We start from the raw sequence: 18,971 nt of genomic DNA, 5'->3' as shown, positions 1-18,971 counted from the left end.
TTCTATAGGCCTCACTATCGGTGATCCCAACGTGTTCGTCGAATCTAAGTTCCAGTCTTCACGTTGTAAGGCTATAATTTAAGCAAGCTCCCCTCCAAAAGAAAGGGAAAAGAGAAGGAAAAAGAAGAAGAAGATAACGATGCAAGAGCCTCGATATATGATTGAGTGGTCAAACACGTGGTAAGCACGGAGCAGATGTCGCGTCCGTGTTACGGAGTCTCTTACTCAAAATAACTTTAGGGGCCAAGGCTACATTAGTGAAAAGTCTTAACAAATGCTTGATCGATTAAGCGGTTCACAGAGATTGCAGATCTTGAGGGCCAATGATGCCCCGGACCCTCGTGTCCGAAAATTCTCAAAAAATAATATATAATGATATCTTAAGACATGATGCGCGGAGAGTTGGAACATTTCCAGCTGAGCCAACCCTGCTTTGGCAACTTTTGAGAAGTTATTAACCAAGAGTAAAATATGTAGTATCAAATTGCATCTGAACCACTAAAGACGGTGGACCTCATGTAGATCCCATCATATCTAACCGTTCAGATTTCATTGAATACATATGTCGAATTCGCCGAGAATGATTTCGCGGGACTCTTAGAATATTCCAATGCGTCTAAACATGGATTAAGCAAAACTTGTGTCGGGACAAATTTGCTTCGGCTTCCAGGCAGCTTCCTGTGCTCGTCTGTTATGTTGTTGATTAAAAGGCAAACAATTGCAGTTGCTCCAGATCTGAGTATTACTTAGATCCAGGGAAGTACAGTCTTTGACTTCTGCAATGAATTGTTCAAAGTCAAAACCACTCATTTGAAAACTCTGAGAAAGATCTCAGTCGCCCAAGGCCTTTTTCTTTGAAAATGAGGGTGAATGTTCCCATTTCTAGGCGTCACCTGCCAAGGAAGATCAGCTAAAACTCATGTATATATAGCACGGAGTTCAACCCAACCATCGTCATACCTATGAAACTTTCCCATCAATTTGTCTTTTAAAGTCCTAGTAGCGTAAACAAATTCCTCCCCCAGTGTTCCTCCTGCCGCATTCCCTGAATCGATCAAACAGTTTCACTCCATCATGTCTTCGCTGCAGCAGTCGGTTCACATCGTGTTCATTCCGCTCCTGGCGCAAGGTCACATGATTCCTTTGGTAGACATGGCGCGGATTTTCGCTTCACGGGGAGCAGTTGCTACTATATACACGACCCCTGTCAATGCCCGCAGGTTCAGAACAACCGTCGATCGATCCGGTGAACTCGGAATGCCGATCCGGCTCGTAGAGATCCCTTTCCCGTGTGAAGAAGTGGGGCTCCCTGTCGGGTACGAGAATCTTGATATCCTCCCGTCGCCAGAGCTATTGACCAAGTTCTATGATGCACTAGGAAAGTTGCAAGAACCAATTGAGAAGCACCTTCGACAACAATCTCCTGCTCCTAGCTGCATTATATCGGACAAATACATATTTTGGTCATCCGAAACCGCTCAAAGGTTCGGAGTTCCAAGATTTGTTTTCCATGCGATGTGTTGTTTCTCCGTGTTGGGCGGTCATAACATGAAACACTTCAATTTCTGGGATTCGATTACTTCCGACATGGAACCATTTGAGGTGCCGGGGATGCCAAAGGGGTTCAAGATCACAAAAGCACAGCTTCCATTAAATTCCGTGCGTCGACAGGATTTCGACGTCTTCCGTTGGAAGATACAGGAGGCTGAAATGGCAGCTCAAGGAGTTGTGATCAATAGCTTTGATGAGGTGGAGCACGGATGCGTCGAGGCATACCAAAAGGCGATTGGGAAAAGAGTTTGGTGCGTCGGACCGGTTTCTTTGTGCAACAAAGATGAGTCAGACCTGTTTCAGAGAGGAAACAAGGCCTCGAGCGATGCAGGAAAATGCATGGCATGGCTTGATTCAATGAAGCCACGATCAGTGATCTATGCCTGCTTAGGAAGTCTATGCCGCTTAGTCCCGTCGCAGCTGATGGAGCTAGGGAGGGGCTTAGGAGCTTCGCAACAGCCTTTCGTTTGGGTAATCAAAAGGGAAGAGGGGGATTCAGAATTAGAGAACTGGTTAATGGAGGAAAGATTTGAGGAAAGGGTTAAAGGGAGAGGAATGGTGATACGAGGGTGGGCTCCTCAGGTGGCCGTGCTATCTCACCGAGCAATCGGAGGATTCCTAACGCACTGCGGCTGGAACTCAACCTTAGAAGGAGTGTGCTCAGCGCTGCCGATGATAACTTGGCCTCTATTCTCCGAGCAGTTTGTGAACGAGGCGCTCGTGGTGGACATACTGAAGATTGGGGTTCGAGTGGGCGTGAAGGTGCCCGTGAGATGGGGGGAGGAAAGGAAGGTAGGTGTCTTGGTGAAGGAACATGATATCGTGAGGGCTATCAATGCACTGACGTCCGAAGATAAGGAAGGAGAAGAGAGGAGAAAGAGAGCGGCTGAACTTGGAGAGAAGGCGAGAGAAGCAATGCAAGAGGGAGGAACTTCTCACTCCAACGTGTCGCGAGTGTTGCGATATGTTATGGAAGGACCAACCCAGGAAGTCGTTTGATGCAATCATGTAGTTCATTTGATTTACGTAGAAATATATCATGGATTGAATAAGAAGTGCATTCAACAGAATGCACCTACAATATGTTGTGCTTTCGCCATACTTGACTATTCCACTATCGAGTTAGCCACTATGCGTCACAATTCGATGATCAGGCGTTTCTGTTGAACTTCAACTTAGGAATTTCCAAATATAGTACTCTCCAATTTTCCAGAGATCTGAACAAGAAGGAAACTTGGCAACGCTTTTGAAAATTTTTCCATCCGACTCTATTTCAAATACCATGGTCCAGCATACATCCTAAAAAGTACAACGAAACTGCTGTGCAGTGTCAGCCAAATTGAAATGGAACACGATGATAAACTAATATCTCACTCAGATATATGGATCGACACCAACTAATTTGCCCTCTTGTCCTTCAAGTTTCTTTGAAACCAAGGATCCAACTAAACAGCAGCATCTCATCGCTCCCTCGATAACTGTACCCCTGATAACTGTATCAGAAACAAGAAATCGCGACAAGATCCAATTCATTTGACAATTGTGGAGACCAGAAAATGCCAGATAGTCGCGGGATTGATCCATACGGCTGGACAAAAAGAATGCGTAGTGCGTGGGTGACCCGAAAAGGCATTTCTAGCATCCCTAACATCTCTTCCATATAAATGGGTCATTGACATTTCGTGACCTTGGAGGACTCCACACCATTACCACCTTACTTTAGGAAATCAGATTAGCTCCTATATACGGGGAGTTTTTCTATTGCCTACAGAAGCATCACAATACATGCCATATATCAAACAGCAAATGGAAGAGGTCGGCCAAATAGGAAAAAGAAAAACAGAAATCAAAGGTCAGCACACTTGAGCTTCCAAAGAAAAGGAACGACAAAATAGTAGCACGGTCATATTAAACCTTTGCTTGCTCAGAACCTTCTTCCTTTAAGCATTACAAAAAAGCAAAGTCCCCCATCTCCCCCTTTCTTCAACCTATCCATGACTGGTATTTTTATGGTCGAGGGGGGCCAAAAATTGTAAATAATATACAAAATTGCATCACTAAAAGGAAGGGGAAGAAAAACATGTACAAGAGAGAACCCAACTAACCTCTGCTAAAAAACAACTCCAAAGGAGAAATCCTGAAACTAACATATTCCTGGATTGTCAATGCTGCACCTTGGAACCGGTTTTTGCAGCATAGGTGTCCCTTTGAAAGTGACCATCTGGCTGCAGATTTTCCTATAGCTAGTGAGCTGCAGATTAAGAAAATATCTGTGTTAGCAGTGATAAAAAATCAACATAATAGAATTCAAGATAGGTTGATCCGATTAAACACCTGATCAAGTTCCATCTTTACAAAACCAAATTTGTCTGTCCATATAGACTCTGCTTCTGCAGCAGCTGGTAGCACAAGGCTCCTCACATTCAAGAAACCCAGCAGTTTCTGAATGCAAGAGAACAGTAGTTGAAAGTAACCCTGATTGAGAATATGAGTTTAAAGCCAGTTGAGTGAAAATTCGTAGTGGTTAATGTTTATATGATGACTAAATCAAATTGATTAGGTTCCATGATACAGAGAAACAGATGGACATGAGGCATACCATGCATGGTGCTTTACAAGAGTGGAAAAACAACATCTACATTCACATGTTGAGCAGCAACTGCAAAGGTATGTTTCTTTTTTCACATCAAAGATAGACATGCATCAATATGTACAGTAAAGTCTCCCTAAAATTGATGAAAACTGCTCAATCCCAGACTGCATCACCAGCTCAGAGAATTTAGAAGTCATGACCACAACTTCAAATATTACACCGAAAACCCATGCGAAGAATGAAAATCACTATTTTTAAGGGAAAAGAAGGGGCTGCTTAAAGAGTGCAGTCCCAAAATTCCTAAATGCAATTGTGGTGGGAATTTATTAGAAGCCAGGAAGTGTTTAACCTATTTCTGAGTAGCTGGTCAGTACTCTACAGCATAAGTGAAAAAGATTTCATGTATCCTGATCCATGATGAGATCATAAGTGCTTGTTGAAATACAAAAAGCAGCATTCTTCATTTTGGTGGGAAAGCCAACATACCATTGTAAAAGGTGATTTCAAGGGACAAAAAGCCACTAAAAGAAACAGGGAAAGATGTAGGACCCTATGAAGAAAGATCTACAATATCTCAAGCTTTCAGAAGATCTGAAACAAAAGAAAACACGATGGCATGACATGATCTATACAACTGATCCCACACTGACATAAGACTTGTCTTTGCAGTCAAAGTTGTCTTCCTTAATTTTTTCCCCTCAAACTATGAGGAGAACTTCATTACTAGATAATTTGGGTAGGGAGAGCTGCCAAACGATATCAAAACACCTGAAGAGAGCAATATAATTTAACCTGGTCGTGACTGCCCTTTTTTGTCGCTACTAAGGGGAGTTCAGCTATTTCTTGTCCGAAAATCCTAAGAATTCCTGCTGAAACAACAATTGAGCTGCAAGAATAGCACCACAAAAAATGATCAAAATCCCTTCACTCCTATTAACCTGCTTTGAGGTGCATAAAAGTTCTTACTTGACAATTAGCACTGCACAGTACATTCCCCCGTACTCTTGGTTCCTCGTGCTCCTTCTGCAGATAACGAAAGCAGAGATATGAAAGTTAAATTTAAAGGGTTAAGATATTCAATGGTGGAGTCAAAGATAGCAATACACAAGTTCAACCCTAGTGGCTGGAGACTTACCCATACACCATTGAAGGAATGAGATCACGGTTCGTAGTAGGGTCAACTATTGGGTCAAAGCATTCCTGAAAAGTTACGGTTGAATTTTCTAATTAATAGTTACTCTGACAGTGTTTCCTTATCTTTTCAAACATTTTTTATCTGCAATTTTTGGTTTATATAAACCAAAAAAACGAAAAAGATGGACTGTGAATGCAAGGTCAGGCTTGACAATTGAAAAATTGCCGATAACAGACATTCAACCAGATCACATGACAGCTGACCAAGATCCTGAGAAAGGCACAGAGTAACATGATTGCAATTCAACAATTACCACAACCAATATATAGTATGTATAGTATATTCAGTACAATGAGTAATTTTAGAACATAAAAAAAGAGTAAAGAGAAAGCTAAACTAAACAACAACACTATGAATAGGCACAAACTAAAGCATGATGACCAAAACTGAATAAAAGAGTAGAAAAAAGTAGCCACAGCATCATTAAATCCCAGATCTTTTATTACGTGATCTCTAAATGCACCATGTAACACAAAGAAGTGCAGAGCTCCAAGTGTTCTCTGATGTATCACCCGCAATGCTGATAACCTCGAATATGAGGTTTACCATTCACGACTCAATCCACGATCTGACACTGGGCATGAACCATGACATTTTCGAACAATTAAAGATTGCAATGAGAAGACAGCAAAGTCACAGTGAAGAAAGGACGATAGGCAGATAAGCCCCAATGTATGCACATACAACAGAGTCAGTGATAATAGTGTGTTAATATTGGTTATTTATGTGTGGTAGGCTTTATTTAGTATGTTTTGTTCATGCTGGTGTTGGGAAGGAAGAGTGGGAGGGGGAGAGGATGTCAAAAACTTGTTCTTAGTTCCTTTTCTTTCCCCTTGTGTTAGCCATAGTTAAAACTATCCTACTGCTATAGGTAAAAGTACAACTTTTCACAAGCTTATGTCATTGATATTCAGGGTAAAATGTGGACCTTAGTTTTAAGGTTAGGCTTAAGCATTAATCTGCTGGAACATCACTAGTAATGAACATCTATGCTGTGTTTGGAAGATGACCGAAAAGGGAGGGTAGGAAAAATTGGGTGGATGGGAAAACTCTTAATTTTCTGTGAGAAGGGAAAGGAGGGAACATCTAAGGTATTGAGCATTTACATCCTGATTTTATCGTTCCACTCCCAATCGTAACTTTATGGTACCGGATATATGGTGGTTTAGTCCATAGTCTTCAACAACTGGGGTAGGTTTGGTGCAAGTTTTTTGCTTCACCCTCATTTGCATCAAATCTATGTCATAATTCTTGCACAGAACCTAGCTGAATCACAATCATAATGCTTTGCAACAACGGAAGAAAATCTTTGAAATTTGCACAGATACAATAATCATTACCAGAATTCTAGTATCGGCAACCAAGATATTAAAGCTTCAAAGATTAAAACCTACTTTTCCAAAGAATGGGGAAGCAGCAGAAAGTGAAAAAATGTTTAGGGAGAATACGTGGTTTGAGGCTATTTCAAAATTTTCTATCAATAAACAACAGTGTCAACATGGTAGTTCCTGCTGGAACACAATGTAACATTGATGATCTGGATCTGGACGTTTCAAGATTTCAGGTCAGAAAAACTGCCAAAACATAATTTCCACACCTAAGAGCCCATCTTGAGCCTTCCCAAGCAATGTCCATAACCAAGACCTAACTTGAAATTACTTGGCAATCTTATATTGAAAACAAAAATACACATACTATTTACCAAATGCAGGCAAGTGAAGAATCAATTTCCACTGACCCTCATGAAGGCTCAATAGATTAATCTACTGGACCTATGACATGTTCCAGATAAACCCTGTTAAAACAGAATGTCCAGCTCAGGTTCAAAGATGGTTACATCTACTTGAACATTACAAGACTCAACAGATCATCAATTTTTGGCAATACAATGTTAAGCTAAATAAGCCATGACTCGTCATTGTTTAGCATTTTCTTGATGATCTGCCAGAATTAACAAGCTTCAACAGAAGCAATGAATCCAGCTTACACTTTACGGTGAAATTTGCATCAGATGTGAGCTAAAAGGTGCAAATTGCAAAAGGTTATCACAGTAGCTAAACAATAGAAGAACACCTCAAATTAATGAAAATAGGGCCCAGATTGGGAAATCTTAGGACCATTGGGGGGCCAAAGGATGTAAATGTTGCGAGTCTAGAAAAAATTGCTTGTGAGTTTACAGTACTGATGCCTTCATGGTTCCTACTTATTCATAGACTTGGCCCCCACACCCAAGAGGGATAAGGCTCACTCCGTTTTTGCACTTTTTAGGAACATTGGTAGTGATAATATAGGAAGAGCACACCAAAAGATTGGATCATCTAGAAAGTCCTTCCCTATGTCCCTAAAAGTGGGAGCTTCTGAAACTTACTTGTTCATGGATACTATCACTTGGAAGCATCTCAAATCTCAACTTGAAAGAGTTCCACGCAAGTGGCACAATTGAATAGGACTACAGGAACGTTATAGCAAATTCACCTACTCTTTCAATAGCTAAAACATCCTAAAGAATTGTAAAGGGCTGTACCTCTAACCATGAGTTTCCACTTACGCTTCTAGTTGTCACGAGAATTACTAAACCATCTCTCTAACGGGTTTTTCCATTTGCTTGTGTTTGAATCAAGAGAAAGCAAACAAGAGAAATCACACATATCTCATTCACCTAATAATACCAGCTCTTTCTTTCATAGTTAATCAAGTAGTGAACACTGTCTTCCACAGGGTTCCACTCCTGCATCCAGTTGTTATTTAAGTAGACAACCGTACTCCAAAGAATCAACATGGTCATTTAGCCAGGGGTTTACTCACATGGAATATAGAAACGGCCTCTGAAAGTAATCTCCTAGATTCAGAACAAGCAAAACTGCCACTCAGCAGCCTCCATCTTGCATCATAATTATTAACTGTTCCAAGACCTTTCTCCTCATGTTTCTTCTTTAAAATATTCAAAAGAGAATCTTGGAGCTTCTCTTCACCACGAACAAGCAGGTCCTGCAATGTGGAGTGGATCCTACTGCAGTCTGTACAACAAAACCACTTCCCCTTTGGTAATTCCTGTCAAAAGAATTGCCACGCCATTTTCATGATATCCAGTAGATAGTAAAAGAAGCTCCTGCACACGCAGTGTAAGGTGAAAACATGATGCAATCATCTTAATCTGTACCTTCAGACTGGCCATTCTATGATCCCTCAAGCAGCCCACATGATATTCCTTCTCACACTATGAAGGTAAATCCAATAAGAGATTCATATCAGCTTTTATGCAAAAATCTAAAGAATCTTGGGTCCATATTGTTAAGGTCAATCCACAGTTCAAAAACCACAGAAAAGAAAGACTACCTGGTCACAGAGAATGATGGTGCGTGGACCAAATCCAGATTTGCTAAAATCATAACCTCTGTATATTACGACAGCAAAAAAGCTATTGAATAAGTAGATTGAAGAGAAAAGTCTTGCTAAGAGGTAATATGACATTTACATAAAAAGTGGGCACCACAGTTCATAAAAACCTTAAAAGATCCTCACAGACAAAACACAAGCTAGACAAGCTTTTGTTGCTATAACAATAACCTGCATAGTGCACATCCAGTGACCTCAGAACCTATGTTCTTGACAATACGAATGCATCTTTTTGTTATTTGCTCAATGGGATCAACTCCTGAAACTCTTCCAGCAGCAACAGCATTGACATTCACGAACTTCTCTTTTTGAATATTCTCACAATAATTGCAGTACCATTTACCACGTGGAATATTTGTCAGAGAAGCACATTCTGCAACCATAGGTAACGGAAATTGAAAAGTCATAAGGAAGTATGTCTGTCAGTTAAGCCACTAGTCTCTAAAGCAGCAAAGTAACAAAGATCCCCAATGCATGGATTTACAATATCCCTTGCATCCAAAACTAGGGAACAAACACGAAAATGAAAACCAGGAAGAGCATTGTAAGAATAAAAACTTTCACACATGAACACACTGGCATAAAAGAAGGGGTAAGGGGAGGGTTCTAGTCATGCCAGACTAGAAAAGAGCTTGATCACAGTCAATGCTTAAAGCATCTGATCCCAGCAAGTGACAAAATAAGATTGAATCACTGGACTTTTAACAAATGATATGGAAAGACTAGGGAACCAACACCAAAATGAAAACCGGGAAAAACTTCACGATAATAAAGCATACATCACATGAACACACTGGCATAAAAGAAGGGGGAGGGGAAGGATCTTGTCATGCCAGACAAGAAAAGAGCTTGATAAAAGTCAACACTTAAAGCGTCTGATCCTAGCTTATAGAGTAACAGAATAAAATTGAATTTCTGGACTACAAATGATACGGAAAGATTTCAGATAGCTGCCCCAGCTCATCCCCAAAAAGAAAGGGAAAGAAAACCAACAGCCGAGATTATCATATAAATGAGGGCTTCAAAGTCAAAGTGATACCCAGAATAAGAACTCAAGTATATATTTAGACGGTTACCATGCAAGACTTATGGAGTTCTAATCTTTTAGCAGTGCACGATAATTCCATTATATAATAGCTCCTTTTGGACTTGAAATTAAGATCAAATAGCATGCAAGTGGTGACTGGCAGATTGGTTTCTATAATTCATGAACAGGAGCCTATCATGTCCATAGTAAAAATTAGATGCAAAATGAAAAGTTTGCCACTTAGGACTTTGTTCTACGCATTTTTAGAAATAAAGGAAAGACAGTCTAAGAAGATAATATCTGTGCTTCAAACATAACTACATTTGTAGTTTGAAATATCTCGTTCTTCTATAGTCATGTACATGGAAACTATACCCATTCCAATCTTTACTTTGGCTTTTTCTATGTACAGAAACAGAGCTGGATGTTCATCTTGATATGTATATTCTTCAACTATACAGCATAACTAAGGAATCACCTTTATGGAAAGCTCTTGGGCAACCATCACAGAGCAAAAGGTTCCCCACATCTGCACAAATAATGCACAGGTTGTCATTATCCCTGGCAGAATATTTACGCCCTTTTGATAGAGAGATTGCCAATTCATGGAGAGACACCCCATTGGATGTGTAAATATTCGAATAGCTGTCAAATTAAAACAGAACAGATAAGTCAGTTGACTGAACTTGCAAAAGACAAGGTAAGGGACAAAAGGAAAAAGGAAAATACTCACGGCTTCTTGCGAGAAGCCCAGCCAGCATGAACTTCAAACTGCGAGGGGCTGACCTGCATATTAAAGTTAGCTAACATATGTACATTCTTCAATTGTTCAAGTAACTGTAGTGCAAAAGGAAGAAATTAGTACCTCACAGTTGCAGCATCTGCAAAATATCCCAAAACCCTTTTTGTAACCCTCAAGCAATTTCTGTTCACAAAAAATCATCGATTTCAAATTGGCAAGTGTGTTTTCAGCACCCTTGAGTACCATTTTAATAAGCATACCTGTCCTCGGGAATAATAAGCCACCTCAGTTCCATCTGGCAACCCATCTTCCTCAAAAACCAATTTATGCAATCTCTGATCTCTTCAGAAAGATTACAGCGAACAGATAGAAGAGATTACCGTTAACTTTCAAGAAAGAAAACATGTAGGATAATCAAAATCCATCCAGAGGGAGAAAATAAGATCTCACTTTATAGTTATCTTCCATTGACTCTTCTTCTGTGAAGAGATAGGCGCTGAAGAACTCTTCACGTATCGGACCTTTGAAACTAATTTTGGTGACCTGAAACAAAATATGGGAATAAGGAATATTTGACAAGACTCTTTAAAGGTAAAATGTAAAGGATCATAAAGAATGCACGGTAATTGTCTTTGTATAAATGCCAGGCATTCTTGAGAACTTGTATAAGCTGACTTTCATAACTGTGACACAATCCAATCACAAATGACAACTATGAAAAAAATGACAAAGGCACGATTATTGCTCTTATCTTTAATGCACCAATAAATAGAAGAGATAACTGTTAACTTTGGAAAAAGAATAACAGGATAACCAAAATATATCCCAAAGGCAGAAAATAGAATCTGACTCTATAGCTGTCTTTCATTGACTCTTCTTAGGTGAAATGAGAAGTGCTAAAGAAATCTTCAACAATCTAAATACTTTATCTGATGTACGTGACCAGAAAAAAGCTAAAAGAATATGGCAGATCCAACAAGAAAGTCTCATCTATGCAAAGATATCAGGAGGACTGCACAGTCATGTCTCTATATAAATGACCGTGATGTTTTAAAACTTAAACGAAAGAATAAGTTGACTTGCACAGATGAAAGAGATAACCCAGACTCCAACGCTAACAATAAATCCAACATGAGATAGGCAGAATGTTTGCTCTTATCTTTGATTCGCCATTTATTACAAAGAGACAAGTAGCAGAGAAATACAGTGATATAGGTGCATAATTTACTGAAGAAAGGCAGACAAACTCATGAAAGGGGCGTGATCAATGATATGCACTGCTAAAAAAAAAAAAACCGGAGAGAAGAGAGACTGTGCAGTAGCTCATATTGCATCTATCTTTCTTCATTAAAAAAAACTAATCACTAAACATGGACTTGCAAAACTATGCCTCACTGAATGAGAGATCAGCATTATAATGGAACTAACTTCATCTTCAACTGACTCTTCATTTGTGGAGAAATAAGAGCACATGCACTTCGAGATGCTGTCAAAAGTAGATCTGCTCTAGGTGACCTGTTGTAAAGCAATGAGCAAGGCAGGGTAAGATACAAAGACTCAAGTTATAAGTGTATTACACTGAAACACAATTTATCTAGATTCAGAAGATTCCAACTTTTTTCTGGATGTTTTCCACTGAGTCCTCTTTGGAGAAGAAATAGTTGCCAAAGCATCATCAGCAGACTTTGACATTAGAAGCTTGTTTGAAGGCCTGAGATAAATACACGCAAGTATATCTCAGTATACAATCTAGAGATACTTCTTAGTATGAAAACATTCTCACCGTGTCTTTCTTGTCCCTTCACTGCCACCTAGCAAAGAGACACTCATTGAAGGACTCATGGAGGACTTCAAGGTTACAACTGTTCTTGCTAATCTGGAATAACGTAGACCGCATCTCTTAAAAGAAGGCTTTCTTAGCATTAGCATTTCGAATTCCCAGATAAAAAAGTCTTACTAGTTGACATCAGCAAAACAAAGCTGACAGAACTGATACCAACCAACATCAACCATCTACTAGATAACTTCTTCAGGGGGGTGAACAGTATTTGTTTAGCAAGTAGCTTGAATTGGAACATAAGACTTGTCAAAAGTGGCAGTAAGACTTCCCAAGTTGCCAGCCAGTGGGGAAGAACGAAATTACTCCTTAGTGAAGGCTCAAACCTCTGACCTTGAGGTACCCACATTATACGTCCAACCACATACGTCCAACCACATGGCCACGAGGACGGCCAGTTATTCCGCAGTGAAGGCACAGATATCTTATGGTTATAAAGATGTAACACATTTCTAGATGTATTAAATCCCTTTCTAGCCCATTCTCCCCTGACTTGAAAGAGTATGACGCATCACAAAGGAAAAGACAGTCCATTACAGGCTATGTAAATCAGATGGTTGTCAACATATATAGGAAGATCACCATTAAGCCCCACCAGACTGATTCAACATGTCTCATAGCATGAGAAATCTACTAGCTACAAAACATGATAATTAGAAGAGGCATACCTAGCCCTGTTACGACTTTTGTTATTGGGTGTGCTTTGAGATTTCTTTGACTGCACACATGCATTACACAAAGACCCTGCTCTGGCAACAGAGAACGCAGGGAATGTACCTGAAACATGAAACAAGAATCAAAGAGGGAAACCCAAAAAGAGAGAGAGAGAGAGAGAATTCAGTTAGGATCCTCATGCCATGAGGCTGCAAACACTATAACAAGCGCAACCATAGGCATACCTTTGCACCCTCTACAAGTGAAAGATTTTTCCACGGGCGGGTGATGAATTATACTTTCAACTGTACTTTCTAGCAAGTGAAGGGGAGCTTCCCTGCAAGCCCTCAACACATCAAGCAGGCTCTTTCCATTCTCCAAGCAAGTGTACTGCGAAGCACGTTTGTATGCTCCGCATGCATGTATCTCAAATTGGGAAGGCGGAATAACCTACACATTCCCGAAATTAAGAGTAAAAAAGAAAGATAAACTCAATTAATGGGTGCACCCTGTTCACTAATATGAAGCCCATTAGTAACGATACCCGCACTTACTCTGCATCCATTGCACTTAGCACATGAACACAATATCCCTCCATCTTTTATTACTCCTCGAAGCCCAGATACCTGTATCAAACCGTCAGAAGTTGAGCATTATAACGCCAAGAGCAAATTCTAACTCATGAGTCTTGAGTGTTTATGTTATCATTATTCATAACATAAGCTACTTACCATATTGCTGCCGCCGACGTAAACTACAGTTCTCCCATCGAGCAAACCAGTATCAAAGAGATCGCTGACTGTCACCAATTCCCCGTTCCACAACTTAGACATTTTCGACTCCAGGTTATTTCGTGTGGTTAAGTCTGCGGTCTCGCCATTTGCATCCCCCTCCATCTTAGAAGTCGCTTCATACTCTACAGCATGCGACACACTTACTAGAGTCTGTCCCTCCTCGATCTTATGTACCAGAGATGTTTCGTGCCGGCAACCATCTTCTCGAATCACAACGTCTACCAATCCATCAAGCTCTTCAACAATTTTCGTTTCTTCACGAGACTGTCGTCCTCTTACAGTGCTACTGACACCCTCCTGCACAACAATTTCCACCAGTCCCCTGTCCGGTTCTTCATCGAAAAAGCAGGTTCGATCAGTCTCTACCTCCACTTCACTCGTGGAAAAATCTGAAGTTCCATCAGATGGTTGCTCCTCGGTCACATCATTCGCGACGTCCATCTCTCGCAACCCCTCGAAAATCTCCATTCCACTAATTTCGGCGTGCACAGTGAAGCCATTACGCGGCTTAACCCTCCGAGCATACACGATCAGGGAAGACGAACCGTTTAATCTCTTGCTGCCCCCGCTGTGAACCTCGGAACCGCCGTTACAGCGACCGCGTTGAGCTCCAGCCTCGGACTGATCCGAACCCCTCGAAGCCTGACCGAATCTCGCACAGAACTGCGTCTCGCCCTCTTCGAAAGCGGACTCGTCCTTCATATCTCGGCCAAAATCGGGCTCAGAAACCTGCAATCGCCAAAAGCAGATCAAAACAACGCGCGTGAACGGCGCTTCGGCCGCAAGAACGGCACTGACGATCCAGAGACAATGTACCGAGTGCTAAGCCCCGCGCCATCCGAAATCGGCTCGCGATGCGCAGAAATCGACGGAAGAAGCGCCTGAAGCAATCGGATTGAGAGAGGTCAAGGGATTTCCTGGAGGACTTCGAGTGTGAAGACGGAGGTGGTTTGATGGAAGCTTGACGATGAAGGAAAAATGAGAGAGAGAGAGAGAGAGAGAGAGAGAGGGAGAGAAAGAGAGAGAGAGACCACGGTCGCCGAGGAGAGGGTGGATCAGTGTGTATTTTCGAGAATCGGAGGAGTAAGCAGCGAGAGAGACAATGGCAGGATCCGTAAATAAAACCTCGTGACATGACCAAAATACCCCCGTTAATCACCGAAAATTACAAACTAGGTGAATATCCATTTATCTTCCTCCCATCAAAGTAATCTCATAGAGATTCTTTACTCCTCTACCTATTTTCTTTTATTTTTTTGTAACTTAATACCACAAAAATCCTCAACACACCATGAGATGAGACATGACAATTAAGGAGTATACATATTTAGTATTTTCTATGTAGCATGGACACACGTCCAACTCGAATGCGTCCGAGATCCACACCACACTCGTGGCACGCTCAAATACGATAGTCAAAAGAACTTTCTGCTGAAAAATTTAATTTAAAACAATTAATTTAAACTACACTTTTACTTAGCCAACCAGCCAAGAAGTGAGCCCATGCATCTCATCCATAGCATTTTTAAAAAGCCACCCTACTTGTTATTCTCACTAGGCATCCAATGTGGCACGCCTTTCTTTATCTTGTAAGTAGTCGTGTCTCATATGTAGCTTCTTAAAGAGAAGTTCTACATTCGAAAAAAAAAAGAAAAAAGGAGAATTTGTACTTGCCTCTCTCCCTCGCCACCCGATGTAGGACTCGTATTGCGACCCGCAAATGACTTGGACTTTCATTCTCAAAATTGCATTCTGATATCGGGGATGTGACAACCTAGGATCATCCCCTTTCTAGCTCATTCATTACAATTCATTTAACCCCTGTCTTACGTGATGGAAAAACTCCCTACAACTTATACATGCAAACATGAAGCAACCAAAATATCGAGAAATAAACTCCATCGTTAAAACTAGCAACCCTTCTATTTACTAGTAGCATCTATTATTTAAACAATTACATAATTTTCCCCTACAAAACGGATTTAGTCAAACTCATGGGGAAAGAAAGGGGTAGGCTCATAACTCTTCCGTTAACAAACATACATATTCAACCTCACATTAGATGACTCGGCCTACGGACTCATCGTACAACGACTATCGAAATCCCCGGGGTAGAACTTCACGATAGGTCAATCTCGTGCAGGCGATTGTCCTCCCTAAAAACTTGGGGGTTCGTCGAAGTCTTGGATAGACCCGACTAACCTACTATTATTACTCAAGAACCAAGTCACGAAACGCACCGGAACTCGCTCTATTCTACCCACATTAAGCCATACAATAGACTTTATTCTAGTAAATACCACACTAGAACTACCGTACACTATATCCCTTTCTTGAATGTCCACTCGACAACCATGCTGATGCGCGGGACCGACTAAGCCATGCTAGTTCCCCAAAAAATAAAGAGATGAGCACACAGCCTAGTAGGAAAAACACTAGTTCCGAGATAGAGTAGAAGTTATAACACCTAATGTCGTGAACCACAAAGCTATCTTGTGATCCATTACTCAAATTCATCAAGCTTGACATTAGTCATAACATCAAGCACAGTCTTAATACATGCCATAGGCTTTTTTTTTTTTTTCACTTTCGAATCTTAATTTCCCGAACCTTTCAATTCTCATAGCAATCTTGTTTGACATCCATCATCACGCCAAGCATTTGTCAAGACATGCAATATGCATTTTTTTTCTTTTCACTTTCCGGGCATCCTTTTTCTCGAGGTTATATCGAGACTTCCGGTACCAAGCAACATCGTCGCTACACGTGTACGACGGCACATTTGTTCAATCAATTACTTGATAAACGACGCTCGCACCATCGCCTCAAGTAAACTTTAGGCGGATGATAGTATTCAATTCCGTCGTCGCGAACAATGACCACTTTAAACTCGTGTCGTTTACCCCCGAGCCCTACATTATAGCTTTTCTAGCTAACGATGGTGATTATCATTGTTAATGGCAATCATATACTTGCACGCACATGACCTCTTTATTATCTTTGATTAGGATTATCATATCATCCACACGTTCTAAGAAAATCATATATGCATGCAACACATACTTATACACACGATAATGACTTGATTTCTCAATCTATCTTTAACAAGTTTTATACACATGTTCCGGCATGCATTTTATCTCATTCATAAAGAATAACCATGCATCCACTTCAATCAAGCATTAAACTAACATCCTTATGTCAAAACTAATAATCCCCCTACTTTTTTTTTATGTAGAAACCACTCGAGAACGCACAAAAATGAGCAAGATTATAGCCAAAAAAGCAAGAACACGTGTGGAATGATGAGATGGGCATGAGAGAGAGAGAGAGAGAGAGAGAGAGAGAGAGAGAAGCGTGAGAGCTAGAGAGGAGAGGAAAAGAAAGAGAGAATGGGCTTATGGAACAAATGAAGAGAACCCACCTCTATTTCTAGTAATTTCTCAGCTTGCTCCCCAAGTTTGCTAATATGAAATGCATTTAATTCATCTTGACTTTTTCCTAACTTCTTTTTCAAGTTTCATCAATGCACTTACTTCTTATTGGTCCACTTATTTACGCTAGCTATCTTAGGTCTTAGGTTAGCCACTTATCCTTACTTCATTGGTTTACTTATTTAGTTAATTAATGAATTTCATTTAATGCATGAAAATGACATTGATCTTATCCATTAGAACATTTATGACATTTGAATTTTCTAACATATCTCCCAAGTTTCATTAATGAGCTAGCCTCTTATCAGTCCATTTGTTTAGGCTAATTATCCTAGGTCCTTAGAATAGCCACGTATCGTTACTCCATTGGTCCATTTGTATGCTTAGTAATGAACCTCATTTAATGCATGAAAGTGACACTAATTTTGTCCTTATCTGTGACATCCCACTTTTAATTGTTCCTAATTGATCAGGGAAGACCGAAAAGGATTAAAAAGCTAACTCATGACAAGGAAGTCCACATTATCAATGTGTGCTTGAGGAGGAAGCGATGCACATATGTATGGGAAGTGCATGGCAAAGGACTACAAAACGATGGAAATGAGTAATCCATAGTTGTCGAGTAGAAATGATTGAGAACCGTGAGGACGGTAGCGATGGTCCGATCATAAGAATAAGGAACCAACGTGTAGCCAATGGATATTGTGAATTGGGCATGTGTTGCCTTGTATAGATGGACTTTGGCGGGTTTAAGGAGTTAACCCGAGGCCTTAATAAGATTTTGAGTGTTTACATAAATATGCAGATTACTATGCTAATGATGAGTCGCACGCATATGGGCGATGAGTTATCTCATGTAAAGAAATTAAAAGATGGTGGAATGCCACTGCTAATTCAACGAAGCGATCGGCCATTGAAATGCCTCTACCCCTCATATTCCGTGAAGTCGCATGAAAGAACCCCAAAGGATGTGTCCAATACGAGCCGACAAACTCCTATGTGTAAGTAATCTAAGAGACCTTTAGCTCTGGAATTATGCATGGATGTAAGATGGGGAATGAGTACCATTTCAAGGGTAATATACGTGCATGGATGACACATGGCTAGCGCATAGAAGAGGCGTTGGGCTAATCAAAATATAGATATCAAACAGCTTGTTCAGCAAGTGACATTCAAGAAACAAGTGACGAACATGAAGGGGAACTCAGCCCATGAGTTATCGGTTTGTCGTGGTCGCCCAAGACACTTGATTAACAAGTGTCAAGGTTTCCCTTTAGTGTTCTCCACGTATCATACTTCCCTTGAGATTTTTTTTCCAAACCGAATTGCATGCCTTCAGCTCATCACTCTCAGGGTTCATCTAGGTTTTTGAGCAACATTGCAAGGAAAGAATAGGGGGAAGACCGAACTCATTTTGTTCGGGCGCAACAGAGGAAAAGCGAGGAAACAACGATAGATTACTTCAATTCCCTTGGCGTGCGACCATCAATCGTGCAAGGAAACATTCTCGCCCTGTCTTGTAATCTAGTAAGTGTCCAATGGAGTATATTATGTTGATTTGAGTTGAAAGAACATCGGTATGAAGGATAGGGCGTGATTAGCAACCGCTAGTGTGGAATTTGGTGGAAGTATTCACTAAACAATGTAGTTCTATGGTTTGTGTTGGCTGTGTGTGGGTTGTTGCAGCTAGGAGAGATTCTCAACAAATTAGTCTTGGCTTGAACTTGTGGAATTGTTATCAACAAGAT

The 18,971-nt window shown here is 40.6% G+C and overlaps 2 protein-coding genes and 1 long non-coding RNA gene across 5 annotated transcripts; 2 read left to right on the top strand and 1 right to left on the bottom strand.

The window, feature by feature from the left end:
* The first annotated feature begins 676 nt into the window (after positions 1-676).
* Positions 677-2,696, top strand: LOC115735050 (UDP-glycosyltransferase 73D1-like). The gene has a single exon (XM_030666086.2). The coding sequence runs from the start codon at positions 1,075-1,077 to the stop codon at positions 2,548-2,550; it is 1,476 nt and encodes a 491-aa protein (XP_030521946.1). The 5' UTR covers positions 677-1,074; the 3' UTR covers positions 2,551-2,696.
* Positions 2,697-3,453: 757 nt separating this feature from the next.
* LOC115735048 lies at positions 3,454-14,858 on the bottom strand. 3 transcript variants are annotated; one of them, XM_030666083.2, is made up of 22 exons: positions 14,606-14,858; positions 13,727-14,518; positions 13,550-13,621; positions 13,241-13,445; positions 13,010-13,118; positions 12,288-12,380; positions 12,123-12,215; positions 11,933-12,019; positions 10,955-11,047; positions 10,765-10,846; positions 10,628-10,687; positions 10,496-10,548; positions 10,241-10,407; positions 8,907-9,108; positions 8,676-8,733; positions 8,500-8,556; positions 8,145-8,390; positions 5,280-5,344; positions 5,111-5,167; positions 4,937-5,030; positions 3,886-4,026; positions 3,454-3,802 (listed from the first exon to the last, which is right to left on the bottom strand). In XM_030666083.2, exons 2-22 carry the CDS (start codon positions 14,489-14,491, stop codon positions 3,695-3,697), a joined length of 2,907 nt encoding a protein of 968 aa, XP_030521943.1. In that variant the 5' UTR covers positions 14,492-14,518; positions 14,606-14,858; the 3' UTR covers positions 3,454-3,694. The 3 variants fall into 3 exon arrangements, with proteins under 3 accessions (XP_030521943.1, XP_048142035.1, XP_048142036.1); XM_048286078.1 differs by lacking the exon at positions 12,288-12,380 and having other exon boundaries at positions 13,010-13,113; positions 13,236-13,445; XM_048286079.1 differs by lacking the exon at positions 12,288-12,380.
* On the top strand, positions 6,286-11,120 carry LOC125316766. Its single transcript, XR_007199853.1, has 4 exons — positions 6,286-6,507; positions 8,093-8,098; positions 9,926-9,929; positions 11,109-11,120. It is a non-coding gene; the product is annotated as an uncharacterized LOC125316766 (long non-coding RNA).
* Positions 14,859-18,971: the final 4,113 nt, after the last annotated feature.

Source organism: Rhodamnia argentea, chromosome 10 (genome assembly GCF_020921035.1).
Source record: "Rhodamnia argentea isolate NSW1041297 chromosome 10, ASM2092103v1, whole genome shotgun sequence".
In the NCBI taxonomy this organism is placed as follows: Eukaryota; Viridiplantae; Streptophyta; class Magnoliopsida; order Myrtales; family Myrtaceae; genus Rhodamnia; species Rhodamnia argentea.
This window is presented reverse-complemented; position numbering and strand designations above follow the sequence as displayed.